The sequence below is a fragment of the Dromiciops gliroides genome, chromosome 4 (assembly GCF_019393635.1).
Source record: "Dromiciops gliroides isolate mDroGli1 chromosome 4, mDroGli1.pri, whole genome shotgun sequence".
In the NCBI taxonomy this organism is placed as follows: Eukaryota; Metazoa; Chordata; class Mammalia; order Microbiotheria; family Microbiotheriidae; genus Dromiciops; species Dromiciops gliroides.
In genome coordinates this window covers 52,705,238-52,726,121 of record NC_057864.1, presented here as the reverse complement: position 1 = coordinate 52,726,121, position 20,884 = coordinate 52,705,238, and the positions used below count along the sequence as shown (strand labels likewise).

Here is a 20,884-nt window from a genome sequence, read left to right as displayed (position 1 = left end):
CAGGCCACAGAGGTGCTCAAAAAGGACTTTGAACATAAAGTTAGAGAGGTAGAGGAAAAAATGGAAAGAGAAATGAGGGTGATGCAGGAAAGACATGAGAAAAAAGTCAACAGCTTGAAAAGCCAAATGGAAAAGCTCTCTGATGAAAATAATAGCCTATGGGGCAGCTAGATGGCACAGTGGATAGAGCACCAGCCCTGGATTCAGGAGTACCTGAGTTCAAATCCAGCCTCAGACACTTAATGCTTACTAGCTGTGTGACCCTGGGCAAGTCACTTAACCCCAATTGCCTCACTAAAAAAAAAAAAGAAAAAAGAATAGCCTAAGAATGAGGATTGAACAAATAGAAGCCAGTGACTTTATAAGAAACCAAGACACAATAAAGCAAATCCAAAAGAATAAAAAAAATAGAGGGCAATGTGAAATATCTTCTGAGAAAAACTGCTGACCTGGAAAATAGGTCCTGGAAAGATAATTTGAAAATTATTGGTCTACCTGAAAACCATGATCAAGGAAAGAGCTTAGACATCATCTTCCAAGATATTCTCAGGGAAAACTGCCCTGAAATTCTAGAAGAAGCTAAAATAGAAATTGAAAGAATCCGCTGATCACTTCCAGAAAGAGATTCCAAAAGGAAAACTCCTAGGAATATTATAGCCAAATTCCAGAGCTCTCAGGTCAAGGAGAAAATATTGCAAGCTGCCAAAAAGAAAGAATTCAAATACTATGGAGCCCCAGTCAGGATAGCACAAGATCTAGCAGCTTCTACATTAAAGGACCAGAGGGCATGGAATATGATATTCCAGAGGGCAAAGGAATTGGGATAACAAGCAAGAATCACCTACCCAGCAAAACTCAGCATAATCTTTCAGAGGAAAAAATGGGACTTTAATGAAAAAGTGGACTTTCAAATATTTGTGATGAAAAGACCTGAATTGAATGGCAAATTTGACTTTCAAATACAAGACCCTAGAGAACCATAAAAAATTGGAGTTGGGGGACATACCTGGGGTTGTACAGTGGGTGACTGTCTTGTGTATGAGGCCAGGTTTTGGCTGGGATCCCCCTGGGTCCAGGGGTGGTGCTTTGTCCACTGTGTCACCTAGCTACCCCATGATGACATCTTTAGGCTTAAATTGAGGGGTGAGGGGAATGGGCAGAGGTGAAATCCTACATGAAAGAAACAGGAAAAGCTTAAGGAGTGGGGGAAGAGATGGGAGAGGAGCAGGGCAGTAAATGAATTTTACACTCAGAAAAGGTTCAAAGACCTTAAACAACTCATCAGTGTTGCCTCAAGGAGGGACTAACACACACACACACAACTGGGTGGAGTAATCTATTTAATCTGGGCAGTAAATAAGCCTAACACTCATCAGAATTGGCTCAAAGACCTCAATCTCATTAGAATTGGCTCAAGGAGGGAATAATGTACACACTCATTTGGATGGAGTAATCTCTCTAACCCTGCAGGAAAATAGGAGGAGAAGGGGATAAAGAGAGAGGGGCAAAAGAAGGAAGGGCAGAGTTGGGGTGGGGACAGACAGAAGCAAATCCCTTTTGAAGAGTGATAGGATGAAAGAAGATGGATAATAGAATAAATATCATGGGGAAGGGAACAGGATGGAAGGGAACTAGTTAACAATAGTAATCATGAAAAAAAAGGGGGGGGGGGGGAATTGTACCAAAAAAAATAGCAACTCTTTGTGGAGGCTAAGAATTGAGAATCAAGGGAATGTCCATCAATTGAGGAATGATGGAAAAAGCTGTGCTATATAATTGTGGTGGAATGCTCTTGTGCTATAGGAAATGACGAACAGGATGATCCCAGAAAAAGCTGGAAAGACTAATGAACAGCGATGTATATTGAAGTGAGCAGAGCTGGTTGGCCATTGTGCATAGTGACAGCAGTATTGTTCAGTGAGCAATTGTGAATGACTTAACTACTCTCAGCAAGGCAATGATCCAAGACAATCCCAAGGAACTAATGAGGAAGCTTACTATCCACCCCCATAGAAAGAACTGATAAAAAGAACACTTGTGGATTGTACATAACCTGGTTGTGATCTTGTGGAGGGGGGAGGAAAGGGAGGGAGAGAGAAAAATTTGGAACTCTAAATCTTATGCAAATGAATGTTGAAAACTACCCTTACATGTAACTGGAAAAAATAAAATTAATGTTTATTGCTAAAAAAAACACAAAAAACAAAACAAAACAAAAACTCAAAGAAACCAACTACTGAAATTTTGTCACTATTTAACAAAAACTGATGAGAAAACTGGAAAGCCATAAGGCAGAAATTAGGTTAGACCAACAACTAATATCATATACCACAATAATCTCCCAATGGCTATAGGACTTAGATGTTAAAGATGTCATTATAAATTAGAGAAGCAGGAAAGAAGTACCTTTCCCAACTACGGAGAGAGGAAGACTTCATGATCAAACAAGGGATAGAGAGAATCAAGAGATAAAACAAAATTTTTACATAAATAATTTACATAAAATTTAAACACTTTTGCACAAACAAGATGAAAGCAGTTAAAATTAGAAAGAAAAGTTAACCAAGAAAAAAATCTTTGCAGCAAGTTTCTCTGATAAGTGTCAAATATTCAAGATATATAGGAAATTAAATCAAATATACAAGAAAAAAGAGCCACTCCCCAATAAATAAATGATCAAAGGATATGAACAGGCAGTTTCCAAGAGAAGGAAACTAGCTATCAACAACCACATAGGGAAAAAAAATCATCCAAATCACTAATAATAAGGAAAATTCAAATTAAAACTCTAAATGTCTACTTCCCATGAGACTGGGAAAGATGATAAAAAAAAGAAATGAAAATGCCAACTCTTGGAAGGGATGTGGAAGGACAGGCATACTAATGTACTATTGGTGGAGCTCCAGTCATTCTGAAAAGCACTTTGGAACTATAAACAAAAATTCACTGAACTATACATATCCTTTAGCCCAGCAACACCACTACCAGGCATAAGTCCTAAAGAGATCAAAAAGTGCAAAAATATTTATAACACCTTATGGCCAAAACAACTAGAAAGTAAAAGTGTGCCAGGTCAATTGGGGAATGGTTTAACAACATGATATATGAATGTAATGGAATAGGACAATGTCATAAGAAATAAGAAAAAGGAAACCTGAGAAGACTTACATGAACTATAATGCATTAGTAAAATGAGCAAAACTAGGAAAATAATTTATGCGATGACTACAAGGCAACTAGGTGGTATAATGGTCAGAGCACAAAGCCTGGAGTCCAGAAGATCTCATTTCAAATCTGTACTCATATACTTACTAGCTATGTGACCCTGAGCAGTCTGTCTGCCTCAATTTCTTCAACTGTAGATTGGCAATCATAATAACACCTACTTTCCCAGGGTGGTTGTTAGGGTCAGATGAGTTAACTGTTGAAGAACACCTAGTTCAGCTTGCTTGTTTGCTCGCTGTCTTCCTTCCTTCTTATAACATGGCAAAAGCAAGCAATTTTGAAAGACTTAACAAATTACCCACCAAAACTATAAAGGACTGATACTGAAACAACTACCTACCCTCCTGACGAGTGAGGAACTAGAGGTACAGAATGAAATATATGTTTTTTGGCCAAGGCCAATCTGGGGCTTTGTTCTGCTTAACTATGCTTCTTTTGTTACAAATTAAAAAGGGGGAGGGGAGGGGTGGCAAAGAATTCTGGAATACAGAAAGCTAGTAAAAGGGATGCCCCCCCCCCCCCCCCCCCCCCCCCGCCGTAAAACAAATACCCTGAAAGCATTTTAAATGTATGTACCGAAAGGAACAGAAAGAAGTTCTGGGGAGACATAGACAAGGTCAGCTTTGAAATGAATATAATGACTTCATTATATACTTTTTTTTTTTGCGGGGCAATGGGGGTTAAGTGACTTGCCCAGCATCACACAGCTAGTAAGTGTCAAGTGTCTGAGGCCGAATTTGAACTCAGGTACTCCTGAATCCAGGGCCAGTGCTCTATCCACTGTGCCACCTAGCCGCCCCTCATTATATACTTTTAAAAAATAAAAGCTTAAAAGGCCATCTACAATAGATGCCTCCACAAAAATAAAAGCTGTAATGTAATAGAGATTCAGTTTTATACAAAATCCCCTTTTCCCTTCTTTGTATATGGAAATGTTTATTGGTATTTGCCAAGTTCAGAATTTTTTTTAGAACCACAAAATCATAAAAAAGATAAATTTTGTGAACTCAAAATATACAATGTAAAAGAAGTACAAAAATTTTAATAAAAATCACATTTTTTCTTTTGCTTCCTAAAAGTTTTTTGCAGGAGGGCCAGAACATGATTAGCATATAACTCGTGATCTCTGGATTCCATATCAGGTTCTCCCCAAACCCTTCTTGTCAAATATGCTCTGATGGATTATTCCAATATGTACCCTGAATAAACATCAGAACAAACTGTAATGATTGGAATGGCGCCACCTGCTGGAGACTTACTGTAGGAAAGCTCCAACATGAGGAGAGGGCCTCTGAGGGCAGGACCATGTGGCTTTCATTGGCATCAGGAAGTGATGTTGGCTTGTGGGAGGAAGAAGGGGGAGCCTGGCGCTCTGACTCTCTCTCTCTTTCCTGTGGACTCTGGCGGAGAGCGGAGCTAGGAATGCTCTCTCCCTTTAATAGATAGATGAATCTAGGCCTTTCTCCTTTTCTTCACCAAATTCTTATTCTCCTTAATAAATGCTTAAAGTCTAACTCTTGCTAAAGCATATAATTTATTGGTGACCACTCATTAGATTTTAGACAGACTAGCTAGAACTTTAGCCCCTTACAAAACCAAAGGGCTATAAAGATAGTTGTGCAGGCGATTTTTTTTTATTAACTACTATAGTGCTAAAAATCTTGTCATCATTTATCTTATTGCCAGACAAGCTACACAAGGACAACTCAGCATAGACTAACATTGCAAAGCACCGTGAGGTGAGGATAAACTATTAGCTAAAGATGTCTACATTTCCATTCTTTGTTTTTCAAAGAGAGACTACTGTAAGTTCTTTGCTCTTTTCTGTTTTTCAGAAACAGTATTATAGAAGTTATTTAAATTGGAAGCTGTTTTGAATATCCTTCTGCTTGGCTGTGGTTAAAAGCAATCAGAAACAAAATGTATTTAGTCTCCTTTAAAGGCCTAAAGACTCACTCACTTTTAAATGTGTGACAAATATTAAAATCATAGGCTTAATTTTTAAGGCACATCATGCCAATAACATTACAGACATACTACAGGAAGTAATAATAATAACTTGAACTTACTATTCTGCTTCTCCTCCAAAGAACTCTAAGTGCTTTCACACATATGATCTCCCTAAGATTCATCATTCTACAGATGGAGAAATAGTGATGTTAAGTAATTATAACCATTATCATTGGAATCCAGGCCTCTTCACTGCCAATTCCATTCCTGCCCTTAAAGACCTTAGTTCTGAGAGTGCCAAGTTAACTTCCCTCTCACTCACGTGAGATGTCAGACTGTTTTCGTTTTTGTTTTTGCATCCCAAGCACCTGACACAGGAATGTTTGTTGAATTGAATGTCTCTGGCTTCCTTTACCAAAGAAGAACCCCCCTCCCCCACCCTCACTTGACCTAAGATGGTCTGTGTCTTCCTTTTTCTGTTTCTTAAGGCAGTGGTGTCAAACTCAAATAGGAATGGACCCCTGAGGGCCGCATATTGACTTAGAAGACCACAAGTTAAAATGATTTATTATCATACTGTATTTTCACATATTTTGCTAAACATTTCCCAAATTACTTTTTTTTTTTTTGCTGGGCAATGAGGGTTAAGTGACTTGCCCAGGGTCACACAGCTAATAAGTGTCAAGTGTCTGAGGCTGGCTTTAAAGTCAGGTCCTCCTGAATCCAGAGCCATTGCTTTATCCACTGCATCACCTAGCTGTCCCGCAAATTACTTTTAGTGTTGTTTGGACCGAACTCTTGCAGCCCAATACTTAAAGCCTTTTAAAATTCACCTCAGACTTTATAGGCTTCATTCAATCATACTCAGCTCTTCTGGCTCACTATTCCTATTCCCATCCTGACTTGTATTATTGTGCTGATTTTCCTAATATGATTTATAACTTCTCTGTATTCCATAAACATACTTGACAATTCGCTTATTTATATGTGATTTTTATCTTATCTCAACTCACCACAGGACTCAAAGCTCTGTAAAGAAAAACAGTTAACCCAAATAATATAACCTAGTTCATAAACTTGGTATATTATCTACCCTGTTCATGCTCATAAATCTTGATGATGGCAATCATGGTGACTAGAAATAACAATGAATACAACATAAATTTAAACACTGATTATCTGTTTTTAACTAATGGAACTGATATGTCTGGGAAAATTCAATGACCTAACAGAGAGATTACTGAGAGATAAGTATGCTTTCCAATGAAGTATCCTTTGTAGTTCTAGGGCTGCCATTTACAAAGAAACTCCAGAGAAAAATTTCCATACTAAGTGGAGAGCCTGTGCTTGCTTTTTCCATCAGGAACAGAGCCAATAAACTGTGCTCCTTTTAAAATATTAGGTGACGTTTCCAAAGAAGTTAGGGCTCAAGGAGAATGGTTTTACCAGTAATGGGCAACAAGAGTGGGAATATAATTTGAACCAGGGAGATTGTTTTATAATAGAAACTATGGCATTTAATGCTGTTTCAGGATATGGGATGCCAAGAACTTTGTTCATGGCAGTAGCTGGGCTCTAGAAAGTGAAAATAACCAGATGAGGGTATAAGAAAGAAACTATGTCAACATTCCAGTCATAAAAGACCAATGGGCTTTTTTGACAAGTTCCAAATCTTTCCCCCCAACCTTTTGATTCAAAAGCCCTTCACAATAAACTAAAAAAATATATATATAGTTCTTTTACCTATTTATTTTTTTATGTAAACATGTTTAATAGGGAATGGATCCCTTGGCCATTTGTAGGACTGACTTTATGCTACCAAATGCATATATGCCTCCTGCTGGATTCAGTGGAAACTGCAGGTCCTTTGGACTGCAAGGACAAACAAAAGTTATCTTTTTGAGTCTTCAGAAAATTAATTGCTTTTGTGTTACCGTGGAGTAACTGGAGTTTATCTAGCCAATAAGCCAGAATGCTGCTCCATCGCTTGAGAGAATGCTGAACTAGTACCTCTATTAGAAAATACATTCTCAACACAGACTAAAAAGATTCATTACATTTATGGTCTGTGACCCAAGAAGAACTCAGCATATGAATGTCACTTCAGAAAATTACCCTACTAATCTGTAGGACCCTTGTATTGAACAATAATACTTGAACATTTCATGAATAATATTGCTGAATCTCACTTTTGAAGAGTAATAGAAAGGAAACAATGATATAAAGGATGACTTAAGTGATAATCAGAACAATATACAGACTAACTACTATGCACAAAAAATACCCCATAATAGCAACAGCAACAATATTAAAAAATAAAGAGGGAAAAGTTTAAACATAAAAGTGCATAAAAGGCATTTTTTACCTTATCCTGTTCAAGTTAATACTATTTCTTCAACACCTAAACAATTATCACTAAAATCACTAAAATTCTATTAACAGAACCTAAGACCATGTTCACACTTTTAGGAGGCATATATTACAAGTGCCCCAAAGAGAAATGTTTTAGACTACATTATCAATCTATGACTTGCACACAAAAAATGATGTAATAAGCATCATTAAGGACATATCTGAACTGAAACAAAAGTAGACCATGTTGTAAAAGAAAGAAATGATATGGCTAACCTAAGAATCCACAAAATATGAAAAGATCTAGAGAAGGAATCTAGCATATGGGGCAGATTTGTTCTCAAGGATTTATGAAAAGATGCAGGCAAGAATTAAAACAGATAAAAGTCAGAGATAAGCTGGAATGTAGACTACTAGAATACACTCAATAGCAAGGTCACAGATCCAGCTAAGTATACTATGGATCCAATTTTTTTTCAAAATAGATTTTCTAAATATATATGATGGTTGAAATCACTAGTTATTATTCCCTTAGAAAGCTCTATAAAAGAAAAACAACTTTATCATTTCAAAATGTACTGAAATTACATTTCTAAAGAAGGAGTAGCATCTTAAAATCCTCTTTCTTGTGCTCGCTTCGGCAGCACATATACTAAAATTGGAATGATACAGAGAAGATTAGCATGGCCCCTGCGCAAGGATGACACGCAAATTCGTGAAGCGTTCCATATTTTGGGGTCAGCTAGGTGGCGCAGTGGATAGAGCACCGGCCCTGGAGTCAGGAGTACCTGAGTTCAAATCCGGCCTCAGACACTTAACACTTACTAGGTGTGTGACCCTGGGCAAGTCACTTAACCCCAATTGCCTCACTAAAAAAAAAAATCTTCTTTCTTGAATTTTAATCATTCCAGGTAATAACTTAGCTTTCTACCAAGAATCAACAATCGTTTACTATCAATACTCTGCTAGAAATAAGCATTGTGCTAACATACAACTAATTCCCAATACAATTCCCTCCAAGACAATTATGCTTGACTCCATACTATTCCCTACACAGTATTCTATTCAGGTCCCACCTTGGATCACTGGGCTTCTGACTGATTGATTAGCACTCACCATAGAGAGCTGTGACCCAGACTCACCATTCTGCTCCCCAGTTATCTTCATGTTATTCATGTTATTCACCACCCCCTCTGTAGCTCTGGCAATAGTAATCAAAATAATACTACTATTCCTGGAAAGGATATCTCAATCAATTGTCCTATAACTCTAATCACCACCCTGTGAATTACTTGAAAAACATTCCCTTCCCTGACTACCATTCACCCATATATACTATTTTCCTCTATTAGAATTCAAAGTGATTCAGAGGAGGCAAAATGAATAATTTTGATGAAATAAAATTAAACATTTTTGTATAAACAAAACCAATGCAATTAAATTAGAAGAGAATCAGGAAAGAGGAGGAAGAATCTTTGCAACATATTTCTATGATAAGACTCATTTCTAAAATATATAACTAATTCCAATTTATAAGAATAAGAGCCATTCCCCTAAATATTAAATGGTCTGATTAAATGAAGAGGAAGTCTTCAAAGGAAAAAATCTAAGCTATCAATAGCCATATAGAAAAATGCTCCAATAATTAAAGAAATGCAAATTAAAACAACTATAAAGTACTACTTCATACCCATCAGATTGGCAAAGTAGACAAAAAAAGAAAATGAAAAAGGCTAGAAGAGCTGTAGGAAAACAGGTACATTAATACACTGTTGGTAGAACTGTAAACTGGTCCAACCACTCTGGAAAACAATTTGGAATTATACCCAAAAAGTTATTAAAGTGTGAATACCCTTTGACCCAATAATACCACTGCTGGGTCTAACACCCCAATGAGATCAAGGAAAGATGAAAAAAAACCACATGTACAAAAATAATAATAATAGCTCTTTTTGTCATGGCAAAGAAATGGAAACTGAGGGGGTAACCATGATTTGAGGAATGGGTGAACAAATTATGATTTATGATTGTAACAAAATATATTATGTTGTGAAAAATGATAAAGGAGACAGTTTCAGAGTAACCTGGGAAAATTTGCATGAAGTGATCAGAACCCTAACACCTTATAAATAACAATACTGTAAAGACAAATACCTATGAAAAACTTAGGAACTCTGATCAACACGATGAACAACCACAATTCCAGAAGACTCGTGATGAAACATGCTGCCTTCCTCAAGATAAAGAGGTGATGGACGTGGAATGCACATTGAAGCATATTTTTTAAAAATAGCCAATGTGGGAATTTGTTTTGCTTGACTATACATATTTGTAACAGGTTTGGGGTTTTTTGCTTTCTCTGTAGGGAAGGGAAGGTTGGAAGGTTGGGAGGTAGACAATGTAGATCTGAAAATAAAATAAAATTAATTTTTAAAAATAAATTTAAGTTCATTGTGGGCAGTGACTACCTTATTCTTTATATTTGTATCCACAGTGGCACACACATACCAAGTGTTTAACAATTCATACATTTATTCACTTACTCATTCATGTTTTGCTCTTGGTTTTACCTGCACAGAATTCAAACACCCTTCATCTCTATCATTCCAAATACCACATTTCCTTCAAGGTCTTTGGTCATACAGTCTCTGCTCAAGGAATTCAATTCCCACTTCCTCCATAAAATCTTACCCAACCATTAGTCCTAGATTACTTCTCATTCTTCTAAAACCCCAAGACACTTATTCCTTGTATCAGTAAAAAAAACAAAACCAAAAAAACCCACTATTTGATAACATACTTATCTGTACTATTTGCCAGTGCTCTCCACATCCTCAAACTATCTTCTAACTGCTTGTGGATTTACAGGTTGTATTGCTCCCAACAAAATGTAAGCTGAAGAGTAGACATTTTTTGTATTTTTCTTTATAGCCCCAGAGCCTAGAACACATAGGTGTTGAATACCTGCTGAACTGAATTACTACATTATAAGCACATGCAACTTTCCTTCCTAATTTTAATCAATCAACAAGTACTTATCTTGCCTCTTATGAGCCCAGCTTCTCATCTCTCCATTGATTCCACATCAAATTCTCCTGGTCAAATTTAACTGGCTCTGCTTGAAGCAGAAGTTTCCTCTGGCTTGAATTGGCCTTGTGTGCCCACTAGTTATTGCTGCCAGCACTAATTATTGCTACTCAGAAATAAAACAGGGCACTGCTTATTCAAGCTGTAAACTTCTAAGTACTATATAAAGGTAAGCTACTATATTATTATTAATTTGAATATTTCAAAAATAAGTGTTAGATAGTAGTCACTTGACCAATACAGATTACAGCCCTTCTTAATCTCAGTAGATGGTCTCCAGGGCCATCTCCTAACTAGACCCTGCGTTACCCAGACTAGAAATCAAGCCTCAGAGGACTGAATCCTTGTTTCCAGGATTTCCACCCTAGGCCCCAATATCCTGTTTGGTAACTGCCTCAGTCACCCACTATACACAAACCCAGCTTCAGCCACACTTTACTTCACAAACCAGCCATCATGTTGCCCCACATGTGCCCTCCCCACATTCCCATCCATTTTCTGCCACCACTACTCCCTTTTCCAGTTCTGGAACAATCAACCGGCACTGATCCTTGATTATGTCCGTATACCTTCCTATGTCTCTCCTTGCCATTCTTGTAACTTTCCAAACTAAAATATCCTTCCATCCCTACCACACCCCCATAAGTGTTGTCTCTTATTAGAAAGCAAATTCTCTGGGGAAGAGAATATCTGTATCCTAAGCATTTAATATAGCATTTGGCACCAAATAAATAAACAATGTTTTTTCATTCATTCATTCATTTATTCTTTGTGTCTATAGCCAAAAAAAAATTATCACTTAGTTGCCAACCTTCAAGCAATGAAGTTTTCTAAACATAAACAGCTCTTCAGATAACAACCCTCATCACTAGGCTCTACTAAATTGAGAGACCACAGCAGGGCCTGAACTTACATAACAAAATAAGATGCTGGGACAGGATTTAGATAGAGAACCTTGCATCTAATATGTGCCTAAATACATTTAAATGAATCATTAATTCCTCTCCTGTGTCTCAGAATTTGTATATTTATGCAAATGCTTCTAAAGAGATCTGGTTTAACCATTTAGAACAACTTAAGTTTAGCACAAGTAAGCCTGACACATTTAGCTTACATTACTCATGGATGATCCATGCGAGCAGAGTACTTTTACTAATTGTTCGGCTGTGTTTGCTACATCTAGTCTACTCAGAATTCAGTTTATATCTAATAGATTTATTATAACAAGTAAAAGCTCTGGTTCCTCAAGAAATCTAACCCAAATGAAGGAAAGAATCAATACAAAAGAAAAAAAAAAACCTCAAGAACAATAGCAATCAAGGAACACAAGTAGATAGAACCTAATTGTTGTTCTCCAGTCAATCATGTCTGACTCTTTATGACCTTATTCGGAGTTTTCTTGGCAAAGATACTGCAATAGTTTGCCTTTTCTTTCTCCAGCTAATTTGACAGATAAGGAAACTGAGGCAAATGGGGTTAAATGACTTGCCCAGAGACACAATTGTATCTGAGGCTAAATTTGAATTGCATCCTAATTTCAGGACCAGCACTATCTACTGAACCACCAAGATGCCCCATTTAATCAAATACACATTAATAGCCAATTATTCCAGAATCAAATTATCAAGAAGGATACTGCCAGATATACTTAATAATAGTTTCCTGGAGAAAATGAATGATGAAGGGAAACTATTTCAAAAAATTCCTCTGAAAGTCAGATATAAAACAAATTCTTTGTTATTTGACATGGCTGGGGAATGGAGTATTCTGGTTATTCACAATTTTCAAAGAATCAATAAAATAAAATCTACTTGACATTAAGACATATTGAACAATCTGGCCTCAGACACTTGACACTTACTAGCTGTGACCCTGGGAAAGTCACTTAACCCTCATTGCCCTGCAAAAAAAAAAAAACAAAAACCCCAAAACATATTGAATATAATTTAGTTTTTCTTTGACAAAATCTCCTATAAAGAGTTCCCAGTTGTAAATAATAGCTATCAGCTTTGGAATGGCATGGTCATAATAGCCTAGAAAATATAAATGGATCATGTCATAATTTGTTGTGTAAACTGCTAAGTTTACAAAGCCCTTGGATTTACAAGGACAGAAATTCTATGTGCAAGGGAGCTAGGTGGCACAATGCACAGAACACTGAGCCAGGATTCAGGAAGACCTGAGTTTAAATCCAGCCTCAGGCACTTACTAGCTGCATGACCCTGAGCAAGTCATTTGTTTGCCTTGGTTTTCCCATCTGTAAAATGGGGATAATAATAGCACTGAGCTCCCAGAGTTGTTTTAAGAATCTAGGCAGGTAGGTGGTACAATGGATGAAGCACCAGCCCTGGATTCAGGAGGACCTGAGTTCAAATCCAGCCTCAGACACTTGATACTTACTAGCTGTGTGACCTTGGGCAAATCACTTAATCCTCATTGCCCCAGGTGGGGAAAAAAAAAAAGAATCAAATGAGATAATATTTGAAAAGCACTTTGCAAATCTTAAAGTATTATGTAAATACTGGTTGTTATTATTATCCATCTTTTCAGTAGCTAGCAAATTAATGAACACATAGTAGGCAATCTCATTTTCACTGAAGTGAAAGGATTCTGGAAAGGATACATGGGCAGATCACAGAAGTTTTATTATACAACTTGGATGATCTCGTTTTATAGCAAAGTATGTCTATCTTTGGGTCTTTAGGACATCATCATGAGATAATAATTTAGCACGAAGAGTTGGAAGGGATTTCATAGTACATTTAGTCTAATCAATCCATTTTGTAGATAAGAAAATAGAAGTTTACAGAGAAGAGCAATTTGTCAAGAGTCCCGCTTGTAGTAATCAACAGAGCCAAGATTCTAATCCAAGTCATCAAATCCCACTGCAGTACACTCTCTCCACTCCACTCCACGGCCAGAGACCATTTGTTGTACTTTTTTTTTTTTTGGACTGGGCAATGAGGGTTAAAAGTGACTTGCCCAGGGTCACACAGCTAGTGTCAAGTGTCTGAGACTGGATTTGAACTCAGATCCTCCTGAATCCAGGGCTGGTGCTTTATCCACTGCGCCACCTAGCTGCCCGTTGTACTTTTTTAAACTAGATACACACATACTGAATAGGGCTATGCTTAATAGAGCCAATCAAATAACAATCAGCTATATTATTACACCTATCTTATGAGGATTAAAATGTGCTTTGTAATAACAGCATAACATATTAAGAAGCTTTGATATCCAATTTTCTTTTAAAGGAACATACTGACTTTGCTTTGGCAAAACAAATTTTAGAAAATCCAGACTGGTAGGTTCCTTCTCTCATGATTCCATCAAACTGATTAGACAATGAAAGTTAATTACTAGTTATTATAATGACAATGTTTCTACCTTTTTTGTCCATTCTTTAGTGCACAAAAAGTACAAGATAACTGACCACATGCTGTAACTGGCTTGAAACAGGTAACACTCAAAATCATTTCTGAGATGTAGACATTATATTGGGTAGCCCTCTCCCTACCTCACTCCCCAGTGCACTGCAGGGAATATCACAGAATATCGAATGATCATAATTGGTTATATAATTCATGTAAGAAGTAAGTTATCATTAATGCAGGAGTAAAAAGACTCCAAAAGACAAAAAAAGATGCTAAATATAAACACTGCTTTAGAAAACTACAAACCCCAAACTACAGACTATTATCTGAGGAACTGCTAAACTATTTCAATTAGTGAAATCTGAAAGTCTTTAGGACAGATTGTTCTGGTGAGAGGGAGACGTGCACACAGTTTACACATTCATTTTGGATCAAATCATTCCAGACTTTTTATAATCTTTTTTACTTGGATTCTAACCTTAGTTTTGTTTTGGGCCTTTATCCAGCTCTCTTTCCATTAAGGATTGAGATTATAATTTCAGTATAACTTTTCATTGGATTAGATTCAAAAACTCACTTACCTTCAGAAAAGACAATCACTTTAGCTAGTGCAGATTAACAGTGAAAATAAACTACAATAATTTTTCCAGAACACACCAAAAAATAAAGTAAAAAATATCTGATAGAAAAGCACTTAAAGGCTGAAACTCACATCTGAGCCCACACCTCTCGTGGTAGTCTGCAGGATAGGTTTAGTCACGGCCAGTTTGCTTGTAACTGGGCTATTCCCTACAGGGGTTGGTAACACATTCACCACATGGTTAGGTAGTTGAGTGGTTCCCCTAGTGACAGCAATGACGGGCTGAGCCGATGGCAGAATTCCAGGTGCCTGTAGTTGTACCATGGTAGGCTGAGAGAGCACAACAGGACCTATGTTGGGGGAAAAAATCAGAGGTTATATATCCATCATGGATGAAGTAATATTTCAATTGGTCCGTGTATACTGATTTACAACATCAACGACAAAATATTGGTGTTTGGGGAAGCTAGATGGCGCAGAAGATAAAGCACCGGCCCTGGATTCAGGAGGACCTGAATTCAAATCCAGCCTCAGACACTTGACACTTACTAGCTGTGTGACCCTGGGCAAGTCACTTAACCCCCATTGCCCCACCAAAAAAAAAAAAAAAAAAGATAAAATATTGGTGTTTGTTTGAGAGGCTAGGAGTTTGAATAGAATTGGTTCTAATTTTCCCTTTTGAAATTAAAAGTGACTACAGTATTACAATGCTTCCAAATTTGTGTTCCTCCTCAGATCAAAATCATTGCTTTCTCTGTATCTCTCTTAGGTACTTAACAAAAACTACTCTGAACTACAGTTATTTATCTATGTATCCTCCTTCTAGATTATTAGCTTCATGAAGGCAGGGGCCATGGCTTATCTACCTTTGTATCTCCTCAAGGGCTTTATACCAGGTTCTGCAAATTGTTAAGTCATTTATAAATTTTTGTTGAATTGATTTGAATGTCTTCCCAACTACAAGAGATCAGATTTGTTAAATAAAACTTAACAAAATTTCTCTAAAGATTAAACTTGTCACATATTCAAAAGTACCCTGGATATTTTGTAATTATAAATAACAAGTTTCTTCTGCTGAATGCAGAGAAGCAATCATTTCAAATCAATGGCACCTGTACATATTGAGATTGTTTGACAAGAGGTAGTTCTATTAAAAAGCAACAAATTTCAAAAAAAACTTTAAAACTCCATGAAATGTATCCTCAGGTGAGGCAGAAGAAAAAAAACCAAAAACATGTGTATGGAGTTTAACAGTGTGCAAACAGGACCCAATAGTAATATGGGTTGATGAGTCCACCAAACCGTTCCCTAGTCTTCATATTTATTGACACTATAAAATGATACTACATCTGAAGGTAGTGTGCACCATAAGTCTAAAGAAGATTAATATAAAACACAGCAGTGGTATTACCAACTTGCATTAAAATTTTTACTTGCCTACTGGGTGATTTCTTTTAGATTTGGCCCATTTTATAGGAAACTGGATTCCAGGGCTAATTTCCACAGCTGATTTAAAATCCATCTGGTGAAATAAGGCTGTTACATTAACAGCTAACTTAAAAATCATTTCTAATTCTTTTTTCTTTTAACTATCAGTTGAGGATATTCTGGACAATGTGACATGATTCACATAACGTTCAGCTTGGTATTTCATAAGAACTGAAGAATACTAAAAATTCAAACAACTCTCCAGAACACCTCTTTGGTAGCAACATCTGTCATCTCTAAAAAAGATCACTCACAAACCCAAAGGGGTTCCATTCAAAAACTGAAAATAAGGCAATTCCAAGGTAGGCGACTTAGCAAAATCTTAAGAAAGTTTCAAATGGCCTATCAAGGCAGACTAATGATCTGGATACAATTATTGGCTTTTTTCCTTGGAACTACCCAAGATAAATTAGGAAGAAGGAATATCTAAAAACTCTCTCTTGGTATCTGTAATTTCTACAACTTAAAGAGGTAAATGATGTGTAAACAAATTTATCTGGGCATTTTTCCTCTCATGACTCTCTATTACTTTATCGATTCAAAAATCTTCAAAATGGAAAAGTGACTCATAAACAAATGCGGAAAGAGATTTAGTGGACTAAAGATACAAATAAAAAATTATTAAGACATAAAACAAAAGGCAAAATAAATAGCATATGACCAAGTGATGGGTTTTTACTAACTTGAAGAAATTGCTGTGGCTGGGTACCATGTGAAGACATAACAGGTCATAATATAAAAACCAAGCCAAAACTCTGAGAAGAGCATCATAAGAAGCAACATTCTTCTGAATCTGAGGTTAAGTTATAGTTAAAAAGACTTGAAAGCTTCAATAGCATTCAACAGGCACTTGATAGTATTCCAAAAGAATATCTGATATACCAAGAGAGGAAAAGAATAGAAAAAAAATTCAAAGAGAGCATTACTGGTTACTCTTTCAGCAGTACCACATAAATTAAGTAGCATGTGAAATTAAGAAGCAAACAGCTTTGGAATAGATCTCAAGACTGATCATGACAACAAATTCACATCAGGGCTACTTATATCCATTGCAGTGCTGATAAAACCATAGGGGAACCTGAAGGCATGTTTGGGAAGCCAAATGCGACTCGATGTTAATATGAGGCAAACTGCTGCCTCCTTCATCTTTAATTTACACCAAGTCTCTTCATTCCACAGTGTTCAGCAAAATTCCAATAAAATGGTCATTTGAATCTAGGAATTTTCAGCATCAGGTATCTTTTCATATCCAAAAGAAAATGGGCTAAATGTCTATTCTATTTTCAAAGGAAGAAATCAAAGTCATCAATAGCCATATGAAAAAAATACTCCAAATCACTAACAGAGAAGTATAAATTAAAATAATTCTGACAGTCTACCTCATAGCCATCAGACTGGTGAAATGGAAAAAAATGGAAAATGGAAAATTGGGAGGGGCTGAAGAAAGACATGGATATTAATGCACTGCTGATGAAGCTGTGGATTGATCCAACTATTCTAGAAAGTATTATAAAACCATACTCTAAAAGTCTATGTCCTTTGTTCTAGCAATACCACTATGAGCAATACCCCAAAGAGATCAAAGAGGAAAATGCTCCAAGTGTACAAAAATATTGGTAGCGATTCTTTTTCGTAGTAGAAAAAAAATCTAAGAATGAAGGGGGTACCCATTAATTGGGGAAGAGCTCAAAAAATTATGGCATATGAATGTAATGAAATTTCATATGTCATAAGTAGCAAATGAAGAAGATGGTTTCAGAGAAACCTGGGAAGGCTTGCATGAAATGATACAGTGAAGTGAGTACAGTCAAGTTAACAATTTGTACAACTGCAACATTTTAAAGAAACACTTTGAAAGACTTAAGAACTCTAATCAACACAATAACCAAACACAATTCCCGAGAACAAGTGATTAATCATGCTACCCTATTCCTGACAGAGAAGTCATGGCTTCAGTGTACAGAAGAAGACATATCTTTTAGATAACCAACGAGATTATTTGTTTTTCTTGAATGTTTTATACCTATTTGACATAATGGTTTGTTTTTCTTTCCCTTTTTTCAATGGGGAGGGAGAGTAGGAAAGAGGAAAAATTTTAATTTAAATTAATTTAATTAAAATTAAAATTTAAAATTTAATTTTAAAAAGATTACAGAATCAAATTTTTTTAACATGCTGCCTATTTTAATTTGTGCACATCATAACAGTAAAACATAATGAATGGCATATCTAAGTCACTTGCCAGACAACTAGTACCACAAATTTGCAAATCATATGGCCTTGTGATTTGGAGGTATCAGATAAAACTGGCCATTTGACTAGTGCTATTCAGAATGAAGAATCTTCAGAGTCACTTAGTAAAAATGGTAAAGAAGAGTCTCTTTAGTTTCCTACTCTATATCAAAATATCAAAATATCCTAAACTAGCTTCCCAGGCTACTGCCCTGATATCCCCTGATACATCATAATATAATTGTGGAAAAGTCACAACCTCTCAGGAACTCATGTTCCTCTTTTATAAGATGAGGGAGCTGGACCAAGTGATTTAACTTGAAGGTTACTTCCAAATCTAAAGCCTGTGACCAAGGTTTTGATGGTCTGTAAGTTTCATCTTTTAAATTTTGTTCAAACCAAATATTAATTAATTAACCAAAATTCACCAAGCAAGGAAAGATGTTCCAAGCACTATGATAGACACAAAGGAGCATACAAGAAAGTATAAGACATAGCCCCTATCCTTGAGGAGCTAACAATCTATCAGAATATGAAAACAGATCTAGACATGAGCAGATAATGAATACCAGTCATTTATTAAGAACCAAATGAACCAAACCAGAAAGACCAGTCAATTAAAAAGTTCAAAGGAAGGGGAAATTTCTTAACTGGGAAGTTTGGGAAAAAGCTTTTTGAAGGATATAGGACTGGGACTAACCCTTGCATATTTGTAAGATTTGGATAAAGAGAACATTTTAGGGAAAGAGAATGAGTCATAAAAGGACAGGTAGGATTTCAAGAGACAGTGATGGGGGAGAGAACACTCCAGAAACAGGGAATGGGATAAGCGGCGGCACAGAGCCAATGAAAGCAAAGTTTACTCATATGAAGATTTCCTATATATGGCGAGATCTTCCAGATTCTCTCATTTAAAGATGATGCCACACTGACTGCACTACAAACATCAATAAAATTAATGATATTTCAAGAGAATGACCTAATAATTAGGGGACAAAGTGATGCAGAGGAAAGAGTACAGTACGTCCAGTAGAAATTCAGGAAAATAGGAAGTTTCAAATACTGACCTGACACTAAATATCTCCTATTTTATACTGAGTAGTTACAGGAAAAGAGACTGATAGATACATTCAATTCCTCAATTTACTGAGACTCCAAATATGCCCAAAGGTTTCATCTATCTCTTTGATTCTTTGTAGCTACACTCCTCGAAAAGGCCATCAACAATAGGTGCTTCTACCTTCTCTCCTCTCACTCACTTCTTAACCCCTTACAATCTGGCTTCTAGCCTTATCATTCTGCACTAACGCTCCCTTATTAGCCATATTCAATGGCCTTTTTCTCTATCTTCATCCTCCTTGACCTCTCTGCAGCCTTGGACACAGCTGATCACTTTCTCCTTTCTGAGACGATCTTCAGAATACTATTCTTTTGTGGTTCCCCTCCTATCGACCTAACTGTTCCTTCTGTGTCTCCTTTGTGGAATCCTCCTCCAGGTGATCACACCCTCAAAGTGTGCCTCTCAGGGTAGTGTCATAGGCTCTTTTCTCTTCATCATTATGCTAATGATTCTCGAATCTACCTATCCAGCCACAGTCTCTGTGCAGACCTCCAATCTCACATTTCGAATTGTCTTTCAAACATCTCAAACTAGATGTCAACCAGGTATCTTTAACCCAATATATTCAAAACAGAATTCACTATCTTTCTCCTTAAACTACTCCACCTCTACCACCTTTTCCATTTCTATAGATCATGCCAATACTAGAGAATTCTTCCATCTTCCTAATCCCCCAGACTTACAACCTAGGACTCAAGCTGGATTCCTCACTCTCTTAACTGCCATAGCCAATCTATTGCCCAAGACCTGTTTTCACCTTTGCAACATTTTTTGAATACATCCCCTTTTCTCGAACCCTGGGGATACTGTCAACCACTCTAACATAGACCCTCATTACCCCGAACCTGGAGTACAGCCTGGATCTCCCCGCCTCAAAAGTCTCTCCTTACTTCTGCCACCAAAGTGATTTCCTAAAGCACAGGTCCAACTATATCACCTCGTCTCACCCCCAACTCAATAAATTTCAGTGGCTCCCTATCACCTCCAGGATCAAATACAAAATGCTGTTTGGCATTCAGAGCCCTTCATAACCTAGTAACAGATTACTCCCCGACACGTTCTCCGATCTAGCCACACCGACACTTCATCTCTCAGAATCGTCCTCCATATCTGGAATGTTTTTGTTCCTCCCTCCAACTACTTACCCCTTGGACCTCCTTCCAGTCCCAATTAAAATCTCATCTTGAGGGGCAGCTAGATGGCGCAGTGGTTAAAACGCTGGCCCTGGATTCAGGAGTACCTGAGTTCAAATCCGGCCTCAGACACTTGACACTTACTAGCTGTGTGACCCTGGGCAAGTCACTTAACCCCCATTGCCCCACAAAAAAAAAAAAAAAGAAAAGAAAAAAAAGAAAAAAAAATCTCATCTTGTATTGGAAGCCTTCTACAATCCCTCTTAATTCTACTGGCTTCCTTCTGTTCCTTGCTTCCTAATTATTCTGTATATAGCTTGCTTTGCAGATATTTGTTTGAATG

At 36.9% G+C, this 20,884-nt stretch overlaps 1 protein-coding gene and 1 non-coding gene across 2 annotated transcripts in view; one reads left to right on the top strand and one right to left on the bottom strand.

Annotated features, from left to right (window-relative positions):
* Positions 1-20,884, bottom strand: part of ATF6 (activating transcription factor 6) — a 210,551-nt gene that overhangs the window by 166,026 nt on the left and 23,641 nt on the right. The window contains 1 exon segment of the mRNA XM_044000697.1: positions 14,701-14,918. Coding sequence (XP_043856632.1) covers positions 14,701-14,918 — 218 coding nt within the window.
* Positions 8,156-8,262, top strand: LOC122726860. The gene has a single exon (XR_006352854.1). It is a non-coding gene; the product is annotated as a U6 spliceosomal RNA (small nuclear RNA).